Below are 23,382 nucleotides of genomic sequence, written 5' to 3' on the forward strand. Positions count from 1 at the left end.
ATCACCTTCCTGGTTTTTGCATTCTCCCTTTTCAGCTCCTCCATCATCTGGTCTTTTTCAATGTTTAATGCGTTCGGCATGTTGCAGAGCCATTTGTAAAGACCCTCCTTTTCGGCTCTCTGTTCAAGATCATTTTGCATCTTTTCTAGCTCCTTGTTCGCCATGTCCCTATCATTTCTCACTTCTTCAAGCCTATCTTGGAGCTCCTTCATGCGCTTCTCTACTTCTTCTCTTCTATGCCTTTCCGTGTCGACCAATTTTGTAGTGGCCTCAACTTGCTCTCGTGCCTGCAAGGCCCTCGCTTGTGCCTTCTCTACCTTGGCCTCTGCACCTTCCCTGAAACTTTTCTCAAGTTACGCTGCCTTTGCTGCATGGTGACTTTCTCTTGTAGAAAAGTCACCTTCTCAAACATCTGCTTCTTGTATTGCTCAAAAATCCCTTTGAGAGTAGATGCCATTAGGTGTATTGCAACTCCAATGGATTGAGATGACAATTAGGATTTGCCATCCACGCAATTCTTCAGGTTGGTTAACATGCTCTTGGAGATCGCCCTTGAGAAAGATACATCACGTCCTTTCAGTTACTCTACTGCTGCTTGAACCTTCCAGAACTTGCAGGTTCCTCTCGTATTAAGAAGTGAATGGTCTTCTTCAACACATCTTGGAGGTCTATTGGCAAGCTTAAAATCTTGACTCCACCATCTTTACTAATATGAGTGTTGGGGTATATGTCTAGAATATCCTATCTCTTCCACTGCTTCTCGAAAAAGTGTGCTTGCAAACTGCCTACAGAAATTCCTAGAGCATTTTCAATCATGCTTTCATTGATGGTAATCTTCTGAACTTGATAGACTAGTTGCCCCTCCACGTTCACCTCCTGTACCAACTTGGTGAAGTTTTGGAGAGCATCCAAATTGGGCTTTTGAAGAGCAAGAAAGGAGCTCTCATATGTCACGATTTCAAGATCAGGGGAGGAGGGGCTCTCGCATTGTGCTACAGAGGGGGAGGAAAGATTGTGTGAGGAGCTCCCAGACTATGCAGGGTCCATTATGAGAGGGGATAGAAGTTGCAGGAAGAGTGCAAGGGAGATAGAAATGGTCGAGAGGGATAGAAGATGAAACAATGAAGGAAATGGAATAGTGGAGGCTTGAGTTTGCAACTTGATTGCAAGGGAGAACGAAATGGTCGAGAGGGATAGAAGATGAAGTAGTAAAGGAAATGGAATAGTGGAGGCTTGAGATTGCAAGGGAGAACGAAACGTTCGAGAGGGATAGAAGACGAAACAGTTAAGGGAATGGAATAACGGTTTGTAGCCCAACTACACTATCAAGGTAAGAGCCACCGTGGTGGTTGTAACTCGACTACTGTCAAGGTGAGAGCCACCATGGTGGTTGGCCCGAATTTTGAATAACTCAAGGCAGTAGTACTGACTTGCATGGTAATGAATGATTAGAGGTGGTGGCATCTAATATTCCCAACCATGTCTATGGTGGCAGCTAAGATCCACCGAGATGGCAGTTAATTACCAGCCACCACAATGGCCCGCAATTACTCAGCTTCCAATTACCACCACCGGGCTTGCATGCATGATTACTGTGAGTGCAGTAAATTACCAGTCACCGGGCTTGCATGCTCATGAGAGTACTAGAGTGCATGGTAATGAGGGATTAGAGGTGATTAGGCTTCATGATTTACTTTTGTGGGAACTATTACCCGATGGTGGTGGTTGTCATTAGCCACATCTGTCGTGGCTACGACTCCACCATGCTACCACTCACCCACCACCGAGCTTTAGCATGCATGATCACTACGATTGCAATAAAAATTACCAGTCACTGGGTTCGCATGCTCAGAGGAAACTAGAGTGCATGGTAATGAGTGATTAAAGCTTCATGATTTACCTTTGTGGGAATTACTACCCGGTGGTGGTGGCTCTCATCAGCCACGTCTATCATGGCTAAGATTCCACCGGCTGGTAGTTAATTACCAGCCATCGGAGTGGCACCACATGGCATCTTCTTCATGATTACCAGCCCGTCTGGAGGATTCCACCACGTGCAATTAATATGGATGGAACCCCGAGCTCCAGCCACCACAGTGGCTTGAACTTTATAATATATATAATATCTATGACATTTGACATTTTACTACGTTGCTTTGATCCACCCATGCTCTGCTACTTTGCTCCACGTGATCTACTACTTTGCTCCACACCCCTCCTCTTACTCTTTTTCGCCCCTGCTCTACTTTGCTCCATGCTCCCTCCTCCAACTCTCGTCACTCATCTACTCCCCTACTCATCTGCTGCTCACCCACTCATCTTCAGCATGCCTACTACCACCCTCGATGCTCTGTGATCCCAATGTTATCTACCTTCTCATATAAGGTGATTGCGTTGCACTCACCTCTTCTTTTTTAATGCCATGGAATGTACATACATGTAAATATGCAATCACAAATAAAATGCTTGACTTTCAATATTAAGGGTTTATGTGATGCAAGGAAATGGAACCTTGTTTGGGGTACATTTATCAATTACAACCACATATAGTAGCTCTGCAAGAGCACAATCAGCATGCTTATGCAGAACCGACGAGGCCATTTTGCTAGTCATGATATCTTTTATGCACGACAACATTCTTTTTTTGTTGGTGTTTTTTTGTTAAAGCATGACCTTGAGCTAGTTGTCACTTTCAATGACAATTGGGCAAATGGATTGTTATGCAATGTCTTATCCAAGGGGCAATTTTTGAATTTGCTCCGGTTTATGCACCTCAACCCTCTTATGCTAGAGGGTTGATTTGGGAGAATGTGAAACACTATCCCTGGAGACATCATGCTTTTATTTGTGGTGATTTCAATAATGCTAGCACTAGTGGAGACCCTTCATTCCCACCATCAATTCCCCACACATCTGAATGTCATCACCTTAGATGACATGCTCACAGAGGGCCTCTTTATGGCTATGCTATATGGGTTCCCCCTAGATGTTGATGAAGGCCTCAGTATTTTCAGAGCAGAGTACTCTCGACTTGCTGGGGGGCTCGCAATGTGAGTCTTGGCAATGTGCATGGTCTTCGGCCTCTCCACCGTATCCTCCTTTGGCTCCCTAAAAAAATTTAATGCTACAAGCTAGACTGGTGGAAAACTGAGTTGTACAAATTTAATTCCCTCTTGCTTAGATGAGGCTCTCAGCAATGGCTGGATGTAATCTTTTGGGTTCTCAACGATCTTTTGGGCTCTCAACGATTTTTTGGCTCACTGGATGTAATGTTTTGGTCTCTAAGGCATTTATGTAATCTCTTTTTGTTCAATTTGAGGCTCTCAGTATGCACTGTTGTTAACTTTTATATTTGTATTTGAATGGTTATAGCCGCTACCAGTAATCTTTTGGCTTTTAAGGCTCTTAGCAATTGCCGAGTTTTTATAAATCTAAGATCCTCTATTCAATTTTTGCTCGGTATAAGTTAATAATTTTTATATAACCTGTTATTGGACGTAGATATACATTGTAATCTCTTTTGCTCAATTTTCACTCAAGAAATTAAACTTTTGCCCTCATTTATATTTACTACAACAAGGACTAAAATACTAGGAAAGAAGGATTACAATTTCCTTAGTTTATGACCAAAATAGCGCTAAAATAACTCCAATGACCCCTGTTGTGGTTGCATGGAGATACATCTATAAAAATACAATTAAACTTTTAGAAAATGCAATTGACGATATGGCCCTTGAGGGGTCCCCTCTAGGGGCAAGGGCCATATTGACGTGCATTATACAATATCCAGGATGCCACTGGACAGAAATGGCATGTCAATATGGCCCTTGCCCCTAAAGGGGACCCCTCAAGGGCCATATTGTCAATTGCATTTTGCTTGGTTGCACAACGGAATACATTTTCCTTGGTACACAAATATATAACTCAAAGAACCAGTGTGGTGGCTTTCATAGATCTCCTTCTGTTTGCCAACGCACTGGTCGTCATAGACCTCCTCCTGTAATACGTAAAAATAGATAACAGAGCTATAACTCTAAGAACCGGTGCGATGGTCTCTCCAAGACAACCTTGAATTCTGGACGATGACATGTCGTCAGGCCAGAGCACTGAGGCGATGCTCACAATGATAGATTGTGTCTCATTATTATACCAAAAACTAGCACGATGGTCTCTCCAAGCCAACCTATAATTTGCACGGGCTATGGACAAAGATGCGGCAAAAGGCTACACGATGACAGGTGGTCAGGCCAAAGACAGCGTTGCGGTAGTGTTCAGAATGATAGATTGCGTCTAAAAATTACGCCAAGAACCAGCGCGGTGGTCTCTCCAAGCCAACGTTCAATTTTAATGATCTATATGGGTGCACGCCTAGTGACAGGTGGCAAAGCTGTAGCAAAAGGCTGTGCGATGATAAGTGATCAGGCAGCGTAGGCCAGAGATAGCGCTGTGTGATTTGTTGCTACTGCTTTGTCCCTCTCCTTCTCCCTCTTTTGTGCCTCTGTTGGAGCTACATTACCCTGTGGAGGAGTCCCATTCTTGCTATTGCAACCTCTGCAAGCATGGTGAGGAGCAAGGCTACAAGACCACACAATGCTACGACCTCTTGTGTCTTCCACAACACCAGAAATGCATTGGATGAGTGGATCCCTTGCACCTACAGCTTAAATGATTGGATAGTGATGAAAGGATCTACCAAAGGTCCACATAATCTTCCCAAGAGTAAGAGAGTGCGCAAAATTCAACTATTCACCCAGGAGCGCATCGCGTTGTAGTCCCAGAATGGCCCCAAAAATAGTTCCGTGATTGGCTACACCCAAGCAAACGTTGACCCAGGCATCATGAACCATGTCACAATCTTGCACTTGAGCGGTGGGTATGTCTCCTAAGTTCAGAAAAATGATGAGTTTTTCTTGGCTTTCCCTTGCTTGGAATGCCATGAGCTCAGGCATACATGGCTACAATCTTAGTTGTCCATTTGACTAGGTGTGGTTGTCGAAGTAGACTATCCGCTCTTGGACTTCAGTAGTGGGGGTGCTATGTGAGTGCCTAGGTGGAGGATCCACTACTAGCTTCCATGATAGGGTGCTCGTCTGTGGGTAGACCATCTCATCTCCAGCAACGGTTGTCCATATTGCCTTTTCTTCCAACATCTTCCATTTCCACAACCCATAATTGGGTCTTTCAAGCATTTGAGCACATAGAAGTTCAATAGGGTGAAGGAACAATAGGGTGAAGGAACAAATGATATTCAGGTGAAGAAAATATTTAGTCTAGGTGATCAGCGGGAGAGTAAGCTAGATCAGCAAGATCTAGGTAATCAACAAGAGAGTAGTAGTAGGTCCATAACCATTGAATGAAGAAATGCAATGGGTGATGACTAAAGCAGAGATGCACAGGATGCGTGAAAGGTTGAGTGCAGATAAGCCACTCTTACATGCATAGACATAATCCAAGAATAGTGGCCTAGCTAATAGCCTAACCAACACTCGGCACCTAGTTAACAGCTTAACTGACAACTAACTTTGATACTACTCAAATACACACTAGATTGAATGACTCACATGGGTATTCATCGTTTGTTGGGGTAAGGGTTTAGCAGAACGACAAGCCAATGAATGCAGTTGTCAACATGCAGTGATGTGTGGAATTTCCAGCATTTGTATTTTTTGAACAGTTAGATTGGTTTCTTTTGGCAAGATTGGAGTCCACCATACCCTAGCACAAACTAGGTACATAAGCTATGGAGCACTCTTGAGAGGAAGACGGCGAGAGAGTGAGTGTTTATTGTGCTTGTGGAAGTGGTCAATTGCTTCAATATCTTGCATGTGTTGCATGTTGGGGTAAGGGCTTACCACAACTACAAGCCAATAAACATGAGAGCTGGCTTTCCATTTGTGGCACTTAACCTACGAGACATCTCATGGCTAACACATTATGTATTTGGCACCACCTTCACCTCTATTCATGGGAGCGGAGAAGATACCGAGGCCCTGGTAGATGCAGGCATGCAAGAATAGCTCACCAAGCTAAGACTAGTTACACACTATCGCCTTGAGCCCCTAGCTCACCAAACTAAGGTTGATTACACAATGGCAATTTGCATGCCTACCTAGCAAAGATAATAAGTGTAAGATGCCATAGGTTGACATTTAGCAACCAGTTTTTCTGGCCGCCCAAGGTGGCAAGACTCGCTTGGGCAGGGTATTTATTCTTCAAAAGTTTAATGTACCTATATACACTTCGTGGGAGGCTTGAAATCACCACGTAGTAGAAGGACTTAACCATCGAGGCATGGGCGGGTGGGGTTTTGGTGTGTAATCGGCCTAAAACTCCATTACCTCATGGGTGCTCTAGTCAATAAGAGCTTGCCTTGAGTGGGCTCAATTGGAGTAAATCAGGCAGCCCTAACCCATCTTACAAGAGAGGTGAGTTGAGACAAAAACATAAGGGGTGTGGGCCTGATTCGCACCAAGCAGCGGCCAAGACAATGGATAATGAGAGACTGGTGGGTGAACTGAGATCTTCACACCATCAGGCGGCACTCTTGAGCTTGGGGGCTGAGAGCTGGAGAGAGAGATAGCTCACGGTCAAGTTTTGAGAATTCTTGCCCCATCGATCTCCACTGAGGAGCTCTTTGATGTGCGAAACACATTGCGGAAGAGCCCGATACAAACTAAGGGTGGTTTCACACCCATGTGCGGACGGGTGAACCCCCTTAAAGTCATCTCCCCCTTGTCTTTACAACGTTCGTCCATGATCCCTTCATAGATGTCCACCCAAGTTTTGAAAAAATAATAAAATTTGACACCAAATAAACTTGGCTCATTGGTAGGCACTGTGAGTGTCAGGCTGGTGGGCCATCATCATTTTGATTGGACATGGACATTGAGCCGTGGATAAGTTCTTGGCCGTCATAGGGAGGCCACCCGAAATTTGGATTGCGCTTGGGTGTGGTTGGGCCGCCAACTCATTTTTTTGGAGAGCGGTGTCCGCCCGCATGTGAAAGCTATAAACCTGCATCCTAATTTTTTATTGGATTAAGGCGAATGTCCGGATGGGGGTCCGCCCACATGTGAAACACGCCTGGGTGGGAAGTTGGCCCTGCGTGGGGGGGAGCTTCTGTGTCTTGGTAGGGGGACATGGCGCGGTTCGTGTGAACCCAGCCTTAGTCTGTAAGCAATCTCCTTTAATACTTCGGCGGGAAGAGAGACTAGCACTTTCGGTTGCCTCAGAATTTTGCTGCATTCGAAAACTGAGATCGACTAAATTAGCAGTCATTGGAATGCACCTGCCGACGTAATGTATGAAAACGATGGTCGATTCTTAGCTATGGAGCTATGGAGCAGGAGTAAAATAGAGACGGAGCACTACAAACATTCAGAAGCTAATGGCTTTGAGTTCTGACTGTAACCGACCGCACATCATGTAAAAGTTTCGATAATTTCGACGCGAAGAGCAAGACGAATCAGAACCCAAAATCATCCCCGACGCATTTCTGCAGAAGCATTGCCATGGTGAAGCCTATCCTTAACCCCCCCATCGGCCAGCCGCTTGGTCCTGGCCTCGCCAATGTGCTGGAGCAGCTCGAGCGCCATTGTTTGGCTCCTGATGGCTCCCTTATTACCAGATCTGCTTATTATGACCTTCTTCTGGTATTTCATATTTATAGCATTTCACGCAGATCCTGATATTGCGAATTTGTGATGAAGCGCAATCCTAAAACTGTCCATTAAAAAATTGCGCAGGCGAGAGAAGAGATGGGTAGAGAGAGGCTGAGATACTTAGAGGCAATGGTAAGCTGTGCCCCCTGCATATTACAAAGAAACCGTAACGTAAGTGCTGTTATGTGTCATGATTACGGTCGGGATACTCTCTGCGCAGGCCGTCTACGCCGAAGCTACAGCCATTGTTGAAGAATATCAACACACGATTTCAGTGGCCAATTCGGGTGGTATTCGTGACATACAGGCATTATTTTCTCAGCTATGCCTGCGAGGTTCTCCAGAGGTATTTAAATAGCCTGGATATCAAATTTTCAAAATGTACAGCTACATAACAAGGAGCGGTGAATCAATAGCTCTGCCCTCACAATAAAACCTGTCACCACCCTCCAATGACATAATGTCCTAGGACCTAAGGTCTAACGATCACTCAACAGAACGAATCACCCCAGGGTGAAGCAATGAAATAATCCACATCGTTCATCACATACTTTTCCAATGGCTGGCACTTTTTGGCTTGCATATCTTGATGCGTACATTCTAGATCTAATTGTGTTTTTCATCTATACCTGTGTGCATATGTTGTGAGTGAGATCTGTTACATTGATAACTCCACCTATTGTGGAGCATTGGACTTGCATCTGCAGTTGACCAATCCACACATTATGGGCGTGGTAATACATCTTGGCTTGCTATCCTGTTGTACATCCAACTGGTAATGCTGTCGTTTCTCCTTCAATAATTGGATTTTGTTCCGAAAGATTATGTCATACCTATCTGGAGCCCTACCTATCCTGTTCATTATATTTTAGATCTCAGTGTGTACTTCATCTATGCTTATGTGGGCATCTTCAGACAGGGAGGAATCTTCACAGAATGGAGACAAGGGGAACACACAAATGTTTCTACTGTGACAAGCGTGGATAATTTGCAAGAGACTGTGATAATAAGAAGGGGGACCAAATGACGCTTGGAGTATGCATGCTGTCGTTCCACCATGAGGACTGAAGTGCTATGGGTGCACTGAAGCTCGCTCTGATACACCTTTAATCTGTACCTTAGAACCTTATACTACCATTCCCCATTACTATGCTTGGCGTATGAACAGAACTGGGATTCTCGACCTAGAGAGACATCAATATGATAATGTCTTTGTAGCATTCAGTGTTTGCCTGTGCCCTTATTGATACTTACTGGTCGAACATCCATGACGAAGATCCAAAAGTGAGACATAACCTAGGATCATGTAAAATGTATAGGTAAAGGTGTGCTACTGTAACTTGAACGCAGCAATTCCTTGTTGTTATACCAGAGTTTGTTGCATGAGGCTTGGATTTTACTGCCATTTGCAGTGTTGATATGTTGCGTGACTTTGCTTAGCCCAACTAGTAGTAGAACTATTAAAGGTACTCATTTCATTAAGGGAAATGCTATAAATGCTTTGGTTGAAGATCCATGTTTGAATATCGTTGTGTTGAAATTACTTATGGATACTAATTGGGGAATTTGGGTAAATTTTATGATTGTGGTAGTTACTACATTAAGATGGCTTCTTTGTTGAAGAAGTAGAGCTTTGAGGTAGGATAGTAGGTTTGTAGCTGTTTAGGCCCATTTGGGTGTTAACAAAGTGGACCAAAGTAAAGCTCGAATTTTAGGGAAGGGGGGGCCGGGGGTGGGGTTGGGCTCTCTTGTAAGGGACTCCTTTTGGGGAGCCAAGCTATGTCTTAGTGCAGGCAGTTGCTTCTGAGGATTCCTATCCCTTCTCTTGGGGCCCCAAGATTATATTGAGAGAAGAACCTCTCTCCGCTCCAGTTCGGCTTCAAATTTTGCGACTGTAAAAGTGATGGCTGGTAGTTTGTAGGGTGGGTAGTTGTGGGAGCTTGCTTTTTCTCACTTTGCAGGAGACCATGTCCTTTGATTTTTTATTGTGTGTAATTGTCAAGTGCCCTATCTATCTTTGCTAGACGGCTCAGGTTGAGGTCAATAAACTTTTTTTGTTTTGGAGGTGTGGTACTCCTTGATGTGTAATTGCCAGGTCTAAGTAAAAGGAATCCTATTGGAATCGGTCTTATTTTGCACCATCGGGCCAGATGTCTCAATTGGTGGTGCTTGGCCCTCTCAATAAATTTTCTTTAATAATCAAATGTTAGGTTTAGCAAATCATTTCAAGAAGAAGAAAACAGTCTAGGAAATCTTCACGGTTGGAAGAATCCTGTGCTGTGTACCCATTAGTAGACATGTTGCAGAGTGTTTTTCTCTGTGCAGCAATGTGCATCGCCTATGCAGTAGCTGAAGCCTTCAAGGAGGTATGCATCCCTCAATGGTGGTTGTTTCTTATGACCACTTTTGAATGTGCAGACAATTGATAGCCCTACTGCACTGCTGTGGTCCAAGTCTCTGCTCATTTTTGCTTTCTATCTGATTAATCTTCTTCTATGTCTATGGTAAAATTTCCTATTTGCCCTTGTGGAAGTTTTGGTTGCTGGTGAGGGATTTCCTTTTTCTTTTTTTTGAGAATGATGTACATGCAGTTACAAAAAGTGTCGATGCTACCTGTATTACAGGTGTACGAAGCTCTGGAGCAACGCCTTGTCATTGCCGAAGGAGCTCAACGGCTGAGATTGCCTCTTCTCTCCAAAGATGGTGAGCTTCCAGAGGAGGAGGAGAAATGGAGCAATGCGTCTTGTACCTCTGTCGACAGTACAGCCTCAAGCAGAATTGGTTCCAGCATCAACCTAAGTTCCAGCAATAGCACCTGCCTCCTAAGCAGTAGTGCTTTTCCAGCCACAAATAATAGCTTGGAAACTGGAGAAGCTGGTGTAGGAGGTGTGGTTAACAGATTTTTGGGTGTCACACCTGCTTGGCTGCGCCAAACTCATTTGGCTAAGGTGCCATTTGCAGAGGTATGGTGCTTTTCCCTTGAGTACTGCAAAGAAGAAGAATACTTTTCTAGAAAGGTTTTTTATATGTACTTCACCTTCTGGCAATGGACTAGGAATGAATTTGACAGTTATTGTGTGGGCTATGAAGCATTACATGTGTTGTGGGTCTTTACTGCCATCTCTAAAGCCGCCTGTTGGGGAATTTATCAACCCATAAGCAAAGTCAGACTTTTCATGTCTAAAAGTTGACATCAATTTCGTGCTACTGTTTTTGGGAAAAGATACACGGTATATGCAAACAACATAAAAACGATTAGATCGTAAATAAATTGTTTATCTAAAGAAACAAATAGTTCATGGAGTGTAGTTTTTTTTGGTCAATCAGCAATGTGTACAGCTGACTACCTATCTGATAATCTTGTCGCATTGTTGGTAGCTCTTTTTGTTAACCAAAGAGACGAGGGAGAGGGGTTTGAAGAGACAAAGGTGAACAAAACCCAGGACATCAGTAACACAAGACTATACAGCTGCTACACTAATAGAGCACGCTCTCTTCATTAAAAAAACCAGGGCTCTCTCTCTCTCTCTCTCTCTCTCTCTCTCCACACACACACACACACACACACACACGTATATATATATGGACCTGGTGATGTGGCATCTAAATGCTTGATCTCTACTAGTATCAACCCTTGGCGTCATGGCGTAGAAACCTTTATGCAATATACTTGGAAAGTATTAAGAGGCCACTATTGGCAACCGAGGAATGCATTGCGGCAACAAATGAATTAGAGAAAACAGTCCGAGGTTGCAGAAAACCCAACGAGAACAACTTGAAGTGACGGATCTACAAGGTTGAAAGGTAATGCCAAGAGCTCTGAGAAGCATCTACAGAGAAAATTGAATATTGTCTCCCATCTGCAAGATAATTTTCTCCTGGTCTGCAAAATTTTAAATTTATCAACCTTGTGCAGCCCGAGATCACCTAACACCTGTCGAAGATGCCATGACGAAATTCAATCAAAACATTGAACATGACATCTGATGATGGTTAAGATCACACTATATAGAAGGCAATAGTTGATGGACCCCGATGTAGGTAGTTGATCCTTAGAGCAGTGTTGAATCAAGAGGGAACTTTCAAAGCTCCTTCTCAAAGAAATTGGCCAACTTATGAAGAAGAGTTGTATGCTGGTAGTCATGCATTGAAGACATGAAGACATTGCCTACAGGACTCATGGTCTATGTGAACAACCGGACTTGAGTGGCCATCAAGCTAGGTGAGCAAAACTCATGCAAGAATTCCACATGGAAATTTAATATCGAAGAGGAAATGAAGTCAAAGTTGCAGATGTGTTGTCATGTACATGCATAATACGAGTTACATGATGTGGCGTTATCCTAACTAGACGAGATTAGCATGCCTTATAAATTTGCTGCAGTGATCGGACTGCGTTGACCTTTTCTGACAGTATCACGTGAGGAGAATTGAGATCACTGAAAAGTAGAAAGCAAGTCTTCAAAAATGATAGTTACAGTGCAACAATGAGTTTGCCAAGCATGAACTCCTTGAAGCAAAGCATAGTGTAAAGTGGACACACAATGGAGCAACATTGGCCATGAAAGATCTCAACATGCATGAATGCATAAAAGTGGAAGCAAGTGTAGTTCATAAACTTGAGGACCAAGGATGGATGAACAAAATAGATCTCTTCTAAAAATGTTGCTGCCCAAAAGAGGCCGAGTATAAACTGCTCTCCCAAGCCACACTGCTCTAGGGTCACATGCACCCCTGCACTTGGGTGCAGGGTGACAACTGGCTTCATCAACAAAGTGCAGATAGTTCCTATGATCATCTCTCTCTCTCATGCAGCTCCGCTGCATGCACGAGGACATCACAAGCCTCTTCAGCCTTGCACAATGGTCCAGCATCTTTAGTGTGGGCAGCATTGGTCTTGGTTGAGATTGGGTTGCTTCTCAGGCATTCGTGGGTCAGCTCTTAACGTGGAAGGGTCATCCTCAAGTTGCATTCCGTGCTCTCTGATGGAGTGTTATTTGTATCTTTTGCAGTTCTCCAAGTATAGAGCTAATTCTTCCCTATTTGTGAAGGGGGCCCTCTATGGGTATAGGGACCCAATTTGGTGTCGTCCACATCATCTCTCTAACCTTAATTTCTCTCTCCCTCTTTTGGTGCATACGCATACGCCTCGCACAAAGGTTTAAAGGTCTTGCTGCTCATTACACGATCGTTAAACCGTTGCATGTTACTATTAAAATGGCAGCGGAAGATGCAAACAAACTGAAATTATAGAGCCATACAGAGAACACTAGAGATAACAAAATGTACCACCACTGATCTGCTGTAAATCAGCCCTTAAACCAAGGCAGCAACTGAAATACAAGATATCTTGAATAAGATAAGAAAACAGGAGCTGCAGGAGAGGCTGAACTGAAGCAGAGAAAAAAGGGGGGAACACAAGAAAGCTGAAGCCTGAGAGCACGGAGGCAGGAGAAGCCTGAAACGAAGAGGCAGGGGCCTGGAGTGAAGAGGCTAGAGGAGCCTGAACTGAGGAGGCAAGAGCCTAGAGAAGAGGAGGCTGAAGGAGCCTGGGTGAAGAGGCAGGAACCTTGGAACAAGGGAACTGTAGAGGCCTGGAGCGGGGAGGCAAGAGCCCTGAAGAGGCAAGATCTGCTGTGGGAGTGTGGGCAGCCAACTGAGCAGCTGAGAGGGGGCTCTGAGGGGATGGTCAGGAGCAGGCTGTATGCTGGAGCCTTGAGGAGCTGCAAGAAGTGATGAAGGAAATGAAGGGAAGGAGGCCCTTTTATAGGGCAGGCCAAGGGGGGGAGTCGGCCAGTTTGGCTGGACCGACCAGCCTGGTCGGTCAGGCCAACTGGGCCGACCAGCTGGTCGGCCAGCCTACCCCCTCTGGCCCCCCTTGCTGCATGGGGGCTGGTCGGCTGGCCACGCCTGGAGATGCTGAATCTCAACAGTTACATTGGTATGAGAGCTTCAGTTTGTGATCCAGCTTGACTACTGTGAGTGCATGGTCTTGTTGAGATCCGGAAAGGACACACAGACCACCATCATGGAGCAGCAGAGAGAAGACGAGCAAAATTTCAATTGCAAAGAAAGTACGCTTCTGCCTAGCACTCAAGCGATGTTAGAGAAGATCATGGAATAGAACGAACTCCTTTTGGCCCAGCTGAAAGAAACTTCATGGCAATTGGGTGAAAAAGACAAGCAGCTGGAGGAAACACAAAATTAGCTCGAAGAAAAAAAAACTACAGAGGAGGAAAAACCTGAAGAAGGCAAGGGACTCTCAACTTTGAAAAACTGCTCTTGCTAATGTGCAAGGAGCGCAAACGGAAGGCGGCCTTCAGCGTGACGAGATGGCCCAAGTCGAGAAGCAACACCAACTTGACCGGGAAGCCATGTTACTCCAGCACAAATAGATGTTGGCCACTATGCAGGCTAGCATGAGAACTGCCTCCTCACACCAAAGGTTACTCCACTCACCCGGTCTACTCCAAATTTCACGAAATACAATTGTAAGTGCAACCACTCAACTTTTTCGTTAAAGAGTAAGTTTTGGAGCTAAAAATTCAATCCGCTCCCCCCTGTTGCTCGCGGCGGCCTGTAGGCTGCCCGCGGCTCCTGGCTGCTTTGCCCTTTGCCCCCTCCTCCCTGCCTCGCCCTCGCCCTCGCCCTCGCTCCGCCTCACCCCTCCTCGCTCTCCACTCTGCCCTGTCCTCCTCGCTCCACCTTTGCCTCCGGCCTTGCCTCAGCCCCGTGCCTCCTCCCCTCGCTGCTCCCCCGCCTTGCCTTCTCCCCCACCCTGCCTTCTCCCTCACCCCCATGCCGCCCCTTGCTCCGCCCCCGCGCCGCCCCCTCCTCCCCTCGGTTCTCCCTCGCCCTACCTTCTCCCTCGCCCCCGCGCTGCCCCTTGCTCTGCCCCCCGCCTTGTCTTCTTCCCCACTCCACCCCTCCTTCCGCCTCCTTGCCTCCCATTCCCCCTCCTTGCCGCCCCGCACTTCCTCTCGTCCTTCTGCCCTCCTCACGTCAGCGCACCCCCCTCGCCACTCTGCCTCCCCCCTCCTCCTCCTCTTCTCCCGCCCCTCCTGCCCTCCTCCCTTCTCTTCAATCCTCCTCCTCCTCTCCCTCCTTCCTCTCCTCCCCTCTACTTTCCTTGCTGCCCTCTCATTCTCTCTCCTCCGCCTCGCCTCACCTTGTCGCTCTTTTCTTTCCTTTTTCATTTGCCTCCCTGCAGCTGTAGCACTTGTGTTTGTTACGGGAAAAGAAAATCTTGGTGGCGACCTTTGGTCTGGCCAGAGGGGCTCTATGGCAGCATCTTGGACTCCCACAGCCGTCAAGGTTCTTCTTTCCCCAGCTGAACAGGTACATCAGGCAATTTAGTTCCTCCAAGACAAGGCGCTTGTGGGTAGAATTGTGTGCCTCACGCCTACACGAAGACAGGTGCGAGAGTGGATTCATGCGAGTTTGATATTAGAGGGCGACCACATCCAGGAGGTCACCATCTATGGACGAGACGTTTTTCTCATCCAGCTGAGCTCCCCTGACACCGCCTCGACACTTGTGAAGTAGAGCCCCATACTCCTTGGCCCGCACCTTGTTTACCTCTTTCCTTGGTATCATGGGTTCACAGTGGAGGACATGGATACGACACACCATGTTCCACGGTTTCCGGTTACTCTGTTTCCCAGGGCTTCCCAAGGAGTATCGAGCCATCCTCCCTTCCATTGGCCGGGCATTTGGCACAGTGTTAGAGTCCCCGCCAGAGACAATCGCCTCTGTTCTAGCAGATGATGGAGTCCCTAGGATCAGACTAGTGGTGGAGAGCCCGTAGTCCCTCCCAGAGTTGATCCTTCTCCAGGCCCTAGAAGGGGGCACACTTCGCCAGAGAGTGGAGGTCTTCGGGTTACTAGGCCAGTGTCTTCGATGCAGACAGATGGGCCGCCTCGCCAGAGATTGCCCCCGTGGCCTCCCTCGCGTGCCTCCTTCCCCTCCTCCACAGAGTAGGCAGAGTCAGTAGGCCCGAGTTCAGCGCCCTCTCAGGCAAGAGCAACAGGATTCTTAGACCCCATGGGTTACCTTCTCGGAAGGGAATTGGACATAGGTTGAAAAGAAAAAGAAAACAAGCAAGCAGGCCCGCAAACGCTGTAGACAGAGGGCCAACCGCAAGGAGAGGGACAAGGTTGACCGAGAGGCCTCGCAAGAGGAACATCAGGAGCCCTCCCTCGAAGCGGGAGCCTCTGCCCATCCAGTCGATCCCCCAGCTTCGGAAGTCCAGCCTCTACACCCACCCTTACAGCAGCAGAGAGCCCCAGGAGCTCTAGATGCGACGATGGCGGAAGCCGCAGTTGCTAGCCCAATGAGAGCCGTGGAGGAGCCGATCCAGATCCCCGGCGAGTCTGATTAGCAGGGGTGGCATGAGGTCGTCCTTTTCCCTCCTCCTCCCCCCCCCTCCTGCTCCCCCTTCTCTTCACTTCCCCCTCCCCCTCCAAGGTTCCCCCCGCCCCCTCTCCCCCCTCAGTCCCCCCTCCGATGGTCACGTAAGAAAATAATACAACGTATGTGCTCAACAGATAACAGGATCTCATACGCAAGAGAGAAAACAAGATAGTATGGAGAATCGAAAATTTGATTACTGTAGAATTGATACAATAGATGGCGTTGCCTCCCAGCGGTGCGCTCCTGTGAAAGAAGCTTTGATGGCGTGCTGGAAACAATAGAAGACGGAGGCTGGATGTTAAGGAATCAGGGTTGCTGTAGCCAGTGATGAAATGGGCTTCACGGGCTTGCTCTTATATAGCCACTAGTCGTAGTCGGTTAGCTCAATTGGGTGGCCGACCCAGTCCGCCCAAAACGGTCGACTGGGGGTCGGTCCCAAAATATAGGCCACTGACCATACGATAGAACCGGTGCGCAAAACAGAGCAAGTAACCTACGGTCACCGTTCGGCCCACAGCCATCCAAGATCATCTCACAGCCTCCAAACGGGCCCTGCAACTCGAGAGTGGGCTGCCCCGGGAAATGCTCCGTCTACCCTCAGCGCGGTCAGTCAAGGGATGCCTTCCTGCACTTGCATGTAGCCTAGTTAGCAGTGTGCCAACTCTATTTGAAGCCGTCCAGCCATCAAGCCACACATGGCTCCCATTTGGTGTCCAAACCAGGACCTACCGGATAGCCGAGCTACTCAAATGCCTTCTCATATGGGGGGCTTACAAGTAGAGTTAGCTGGTTCCCGCGTAGTTACTTGAGAGTGGAGCATTGATATCTAACAGGTCACTCTCACCACCCGCCCCCCGCCCTCTGTCCCCCACGTCCCTCCCTCTCCCGCTCCTGTCACTCCCCTCTCCGCTTCAGTAGCAGCTTCTTCCGCTTCGACACCCCTGCCATCAGGCAAGGGAATGACGACGCCCCCTTTGGCCTTCTCATCACAGTAGCAGGTCCGTTCAGAGAGGGATCTTGAGAGACGAGGCTCGTCCTTCCGGCCAACAGCTCTCAACCTCCAGCTTGGGCGTCCCTTACTGCGGGACTTCTGGAGGTTAGACCCTGGAACTATTGGAAAGGTCACCTCCCCATCTGTAAGCCCCCAAATGAGGAGAGCGTGGGGGAGGGAGACCTAGGGCAGGATGTGCCCAAGAGAGAAAAAGGAAAGTACCTGGACGCATCAAAGTGGCTGCAACACATGGCGTCGAGACCATGGCAGATGGCGATGCATACATGGCATAGATCTGGCCTGGAAGAGACATATCTGGAGCAGCACGAGATGGCGGGGTATCCCGGTGTACAGGCACCTACATGGCAAGCTATCTGGCAAGGTGTGTGGGTAGGCACATGGCCTGCAGCATACCCTAAAGATGGCGCAGGAATATGGCGGGACAGATCAGCAAACGGGTCGGCCAACAGTAGAGCTGGTTGGGGCTGGTTGAGCCAGCCAACCAGGCTTTGGTTAGGCTGGTCAAGAGGGCTGGGATGCATGGAACAAAGGCTGAAAAGGGCCTATATAGGGCCCTGGTTGGGCTGGTAGAGACAACCAACCAGGTCGGTTTTCAGCCAGACTGAGTCGGCCGAAATAGGGCTGACCAGTCGGTATTTTTGCCAGGCCTCAGGGCCTATAAAAGGAGAGGCTCTTGCCTCATTTCAGCATCCAGCAGTACAGCTTCCAGCAGAGCAGAAAGGAGCAGCAGAGCACAACCCTTGGGGCCTACATCCAGAAGCTGAAGGAGTACCAGTGTTGCTGCAGACTTAGCTCAGTGTGAGGCTGAGACCTTGGCTGTCTTCTAGGGCAGCAAGGAGCTGAGGTCAAAGGATGGAAAGTCTACAGAAGCTCCAGGTGGAGCACGCGGGCTCGAGTCTAGAGATAGCCAGCTGATAGGAGGAGGACCTTGTGGTAAGATCAGGGGACCACCCCATTGGTGGGACTCTGGATCTATCTCTCTTGTATTGTGTCCATAGTTTTGGACGGAAATATATATTTTGGTGGTTTCTCTATCTGGTTGGTTCATTGTCTATTGATGAGTCTGCACACCTATTGTATGCACATAAGTAAAGAAGTTTGTGATTCCACACCCACACCGCACACTGTGTGAGCTCCTGGGCATTACTATAAGTCTTCCGCTGCGTGTACCCTTTGTTGGGTATTTTCTAACAGGAACTACCTAGAGATTCCGAACTCATACCCTCTACCATTGGAGATCACGCTCAAGGTCCTTCAGCTGTGCAAGGGGGGTTTGATCAGTGCAGTGGGATCTCAGACACACCCCGTTTGGAGATTTCCGTTTGCCTCCACAGGGTTGGAGAAGTGGTCCCTGGAGGTGTTTGATGCTATTTTGGGTAATCAGCTTATGCTCATGATGGACGAGTGGATGGGACCACAGGGACTAGATCTTTGGTACGCCCATGGTGCGGAGGTGAACTTTCAGTTGAGCTTCACGTGCGAGGAGCCCGTGTGTGGTTTAGCAATGGGAGTTATCAGATTGCCGATGGAGGCAAAGGTGGACCAGGCACACTTTTGGCCCCTCCAGACGTGTGCGGATTTGTTCGGGATGGAGGCCTACTTCATGATGAAGTGGGTACAGAAGATCGGTATTGAGCCGGTATCCACCCTAGTACGACGCCGCACAGACTGACTACTCGCCCTCCAAACCCTCGGCAAACTCACACAAGTCAGTCTTTCTAGGACAGGCACCCACCCATAGGAGAGCCTTGTTCCCGACTCCCCTGTCCTCATGATTTTCATGAGCTTGCATGGTCATCGAGGCAAATTTCCAGCAGACGCATGACGATGCCTTGCACTGAGCATTAATGCCTTTCAGCTTCTCGTGTGTGTTGAGAGAGTCTAGCCATGTGTGAGCTTTTGCATGGGCTGTTGTGGGGTCGATGCTTCTGTGGAGGGCTGATCACCACAAGTTAAACGGAGGTCTTGCCTTGGAGGCTGGTTGTGCGTCAGACGTCTACTTGTGCGTGCAAGTTTTTTTGAGAGGGACTGAGGAGTCATAGCTTCTTTGTGGGTTGCGCCATCAGCTAGGAGGGATGGGCTGATTGAGGTTTTGAGATTCGGGGTTGTTTTCCAAAGGATCATATGTCTTTGAGGTTGTGTGATTGCGTTCCAGTTGAGTTGTGTGAGAGATTGCTTCGTTGTCTACTTGCTGTGGATACCTCTGCATATGCTCCATCTACGTGAGCACCACAGTGTGCTACTGATCCCATTGGTGTCTCTTCTCATTTTCAACTCAAAGTTATAGTTGGTAATTGTGAAAATTGTCTAAGTTTGGAAAAGGATGAAGGTTGCCTTCTATGCCAGTGGGCTTGTCTGTGTGAAGATTGAATGAGAGCAGGCCATTTTGAGTGAAGAAGCTTGGTCATACTAGATTCAGGCTATGATTGCTTGAGGGCAACTCACTCATTCCCCTTTAATTTGGTTATCACCGGTTCTCTTGAAGGCCATGTGGTTGCCTTGGACGTGGCACTTAGATAACAGGAAAGACTGAATATCCAATTGGATGAGGTCTTGTAACTTATGCCATTTGAGCACTATAATGTTCATTGTATCATCCATGGCATTTTTCAAGTTAAAATATTTAAGAGGTTAAATTTCTTAAATTTTCTATTTTCTATGATTTCATGAGCATGCATGCTGATTGTTTTAATGCCCTTCCCCTTGCTTCTGTTATAAATAAGTATAAAATACGAATGGTATGCCTCATAATGCCTAGGAAACTGAAGAGATGTTAAAGGATCATTTGAAACTAATGAGGTTATAAAGGATCGTTCCATGCCTTTGACATATGCCTCTGACAATTGGTATAACCATCTCTCTCTCTCTCTCTCATACACACACACACACACAAACACCTTTTTTTTTGAGGGGTGAAATTCATTTGTTTTTATATGACAAAAAGCAATCCCAAAGAGGGAAGATGCTGCTACAAAATCAAATGATCTCATTGTACTGCAAGTAAGCAAGATAGTCAAGATCCCGAGCATGCAGAGAATCGAAACGATTGCCGCAAAGATGCCCGAAAGAAGGGATACTTGGCAAGGGACGGCGGATTACCAAAGACCCTATGGTTTCGATCCTTCCATAGAGTCCATAGTGCCCAATTGTGTACGCAAGTAAAGAAAAGATCTCACCCTTGTCTAACAACGTGAATCCTTTGGATGGGAGCCCTTAGGATTATGACCTGCATGCAGAGCCTTAAGAGGGACTTCACTTGGGGGATGGTGGCTTGGTTGATTGAGGGAGGCCATGCGTTCCAGATTGATGAGGTCTCTCTAGCTTATCGGATACAAAGTCAGAGCATTCAGAGGATAGAGCTCCATGAGGCGGTCCCTCCTGATAGCCCGGATCCTTATCCCGATTATGAGTGAAGAAGGAATCATAAGCATAAGCTTGCGCAATCTGTGGCCTTCTTTCATGTATCTATAACCCATGCGAAGCACTTGTAGCTACTAAGTGATCCATGTATCGAAGCATCAGATGAGTAGCTATGGCATATAGCAAAGCACAAGAGGGCCGCCTTGACGTACCAAATAAGAGAGCCCATTCATGAGTAAGATCATGAGATAAATGCCAGCAGCTTTACTATCTTGGTACGGCCAATAAGTAATACGTCGCATCTTTTCCCCAAATCCCAACTCATTCATGGTCTACAAAAATAAATCCCATTGTACCGTATCAAATGCTTCAGCAATAAAAGAAGATCCTGCTCAATATACTTAGCATATTCAATTCGCACATAAGCATTGGCAATATTGTTTGTAATATATATGTCTACGGGAATTAAGCCATACTAAGCAGGGTTTAGACCCTCATCTCTCTCTCTCTCTCTCACACACACACACACACACACTTTTTTTTAAATGAAATCTTTGATTGATTATATTATATGAGTAGCAACCTCAAAATAAGGTGCTACAATTACATCAACTGAAAATTTCAGTATATGCCAAAAAGACCTCATAGCGAGTCTACAAGTAATCAAAGAAAGATTGTTGCAGAGAATGCCTAAAAAAGCCAAACAAAGAGAAAGTAGGATCACCAAAGACTTTACAATTCCTATATGTCCATAAAGTCCATAGTGCCCAGTAGCGAACCCAAACGAAGAAAAGATGAAACTTTGGTCTGGATGGATGAAACCCAAATAGCCATAAGAACTTCCCAAATGGAACAGATGGGAATTTCGCTCGCAGGCGCTGTCGAAGCAAAATGAAAAAACTCACGAGAGCACGGACAATGCCAAAACAAGTGAGGCACAGTCTTCGAAGAAGCATAACATCTGTGGCAAAGTGCAGGAGCAATGTGTCGATGAGCTAATAGCTATCCAGATGGAAACACTCCCAAAAGAACTCGCCAAAAGAAAACCTGTTGCCGAAGCGGTACTTTATAGGTCCAAAGTTGCTATAATCTTTTCCTCCACCACTTGGCTGGGCGACGCATTTGCCAAATAGAATCACCTCTCTCTGAAACCCAAGGTTGAGGCAAAAGGATTTTATACAATGTAGGTACAGTGATCTGAGATAGCCTCAAAGGACGAGAAGAGGACCCTAGAGAAGTCAAAGTCCAATCTTCCAGCTGGTGGTCCTGGAGTTCCAAAGGAGAAATTGGAACAAAAGGCGAAAGCATAGAAGTAATTTGTCGCCACAAAGGACGATAATGAGAGCCCAATCCATATGTAGTGGTTGCTAGAGAAAAGGGGAGCACAGTACTAGCATCATCTATAACATCAGCAATCGAGGTGCAAGTTTAAACGAGACAAAGTAGGAACGCCGAGGTTCTTGTAAAGCCAAGGGAGGCTGAAAGACTTTCGACCAGTGAATGCTTTTAGCTCTCAAAGAATTCCCAAGCAAAGATTGCCGTCCATTCCATTCCAGATGAGAAAGAACATGCTTCAGTCAAGAAGCAAGCGGGAGACAAAAGGGCAGCCAAGCTAAGTGCCATCAGTGCAGCCAAAAAAGAAATCCCAGTGATTGAGTTGCGAATGACCAAACGCAGAAATATTGATATGAGTGACCAGAGTCCTAATCATAAGAGCCCAAGGCTGATCACCTTGCAGAAATTGCAGCAACATTTTCCCCCTATGGGCAAGAATATGCACATGAATATCCGTGATGTTCAATCCACCATGCATTTTGGGAGAACAAATGTGATGCATCGAAAGCAACCTGAGACTTTTTCTGCCATGTTTGGATCGCGAGAAGATTTCCATAAAGACAGACATGAAAGATGTAAGATCTACCTTAGTGAACATGATCAATGGCAAGTAAAATTGAATGTATGCCACAAGGATGGACTGCACTATTCGAAGACGAACGTGCAAAGGCCAGGTTGCCAGTTTCCAATACTTGAGCTTTTTCCGAAGCTTAGCCAAAACCCAATCAGTTTGTTGTCGGCAAGTGAGTTCCCACCCCAAAGGGTAACCAAGATGACGAACAAACTAAGTGGGTGGAATGATATCCCCGGGCCATAATAGACTATGCCAATCTTTGGAATGCAAAGGAAGCACCTTAGACTTCTGAAAATTAACATGAAGACTAGCTGCCAAACCATAAATAGAGAGGGCCTGCATCAAGGCACCAAGATCATGGGGCGTATTCTTCGGGGTAAAGAAAGAATCATCAGCATAAGCTTGAGCAACCATGCTGCGATTAGCATCCAATTCCAATCCATGAAGTGATCTTGTAGCCACAAGATGATCAATATATTGCAGCATAGGATGAGTAGCATTGGCATACAGTAAAGCACTGAGAGGGCATCCCTGGCGGACCGAACAATGAAGAGTCCACTCATTATAGATATCCCCAGAAAGAATGCAAGCCATACGGATTTGCTGTCAGATTTTGTCTGTACGGACAAAATCGTACATATTTTTGACAGTACGATTTTTTTTCCCCCCTCGAATTTTTTGATAGAGTGTACGGACACAAAACGGGCGTCAACGGAACCTTGAGGGCGTCAAACTGAGGGAGAAACAAGCAGCTGCAGCGTGGGAGCATGAGGGTTAGCACAGGATCTCTCTCTCACACCCTGAGACTCTCTGTGGCAAACACTCACTCACTCTCACTCTCACACACACACAAGCCCAAGTGGCATGGGATAATAATCAAAGCTCGTATAACTTTTAGAAAACGTTTGGCTTAGTGCTAAGTTTTAATTAGTTGCTACATTTTGCTATCTTAGATCAGTTGTAACAGTTAGTTAGCTTGTGCAATATATATTGTTTTGCCTGTAGCATACTTAATCTATTATTCGACT

General features: G+C 46.6%; 1 protein-coding gene across 1 annotated transcript in view; it reads left to right on the forward strand.

The window, feature by feature from the left end:
- The first annotated feature begins 7,173 nt into the window (after positions 1-7,173).
- Positions 7,174-23,382, forward strand: part of AUG4 (HAUS augmin-like complex subunit) — a 38,627-nt gene continuing 22,418 nt past the window's right edge. The window contains exons 1-4 of the mRNA XM_087381458.1: positions 7,174-7,652; positions 7,746-7,793; positions 7,882-8,007; positions 10,286-10,624. Coding sequence (XP_087237584.1) covers positions 7,512-7,652; positions 7,746-7,793; positions 7,882-8,007; positions 10,286-10,624 — 654 coding nt within the window. The 5' untranslated portion in view covers positions 7,174-7,511. The remainder of the gene's footprint in view (positions 7,653-7,745; positions 7,794-7,881; positions 8,008-10,285; positions 10,625-23,382) is intronic.

The sequence above is a fragment of the Dipteris shenzhenensis genome, chromosome 11, assembly GCF_047967505.1.
Source record: "Dipteris shenzhenensis isolate YYH24624 ecotype China chromosome 11, Dip_SZ_1.0, whole genome shotgun sequence".
Classification (NCBI taxonomy): Eukaryota; Viridiplantae; Streptophyta; class Polypodiopsida; order Gleicheniales; family Dipteridaceae; genus Dipteris; species Dipteris shenzhenensis.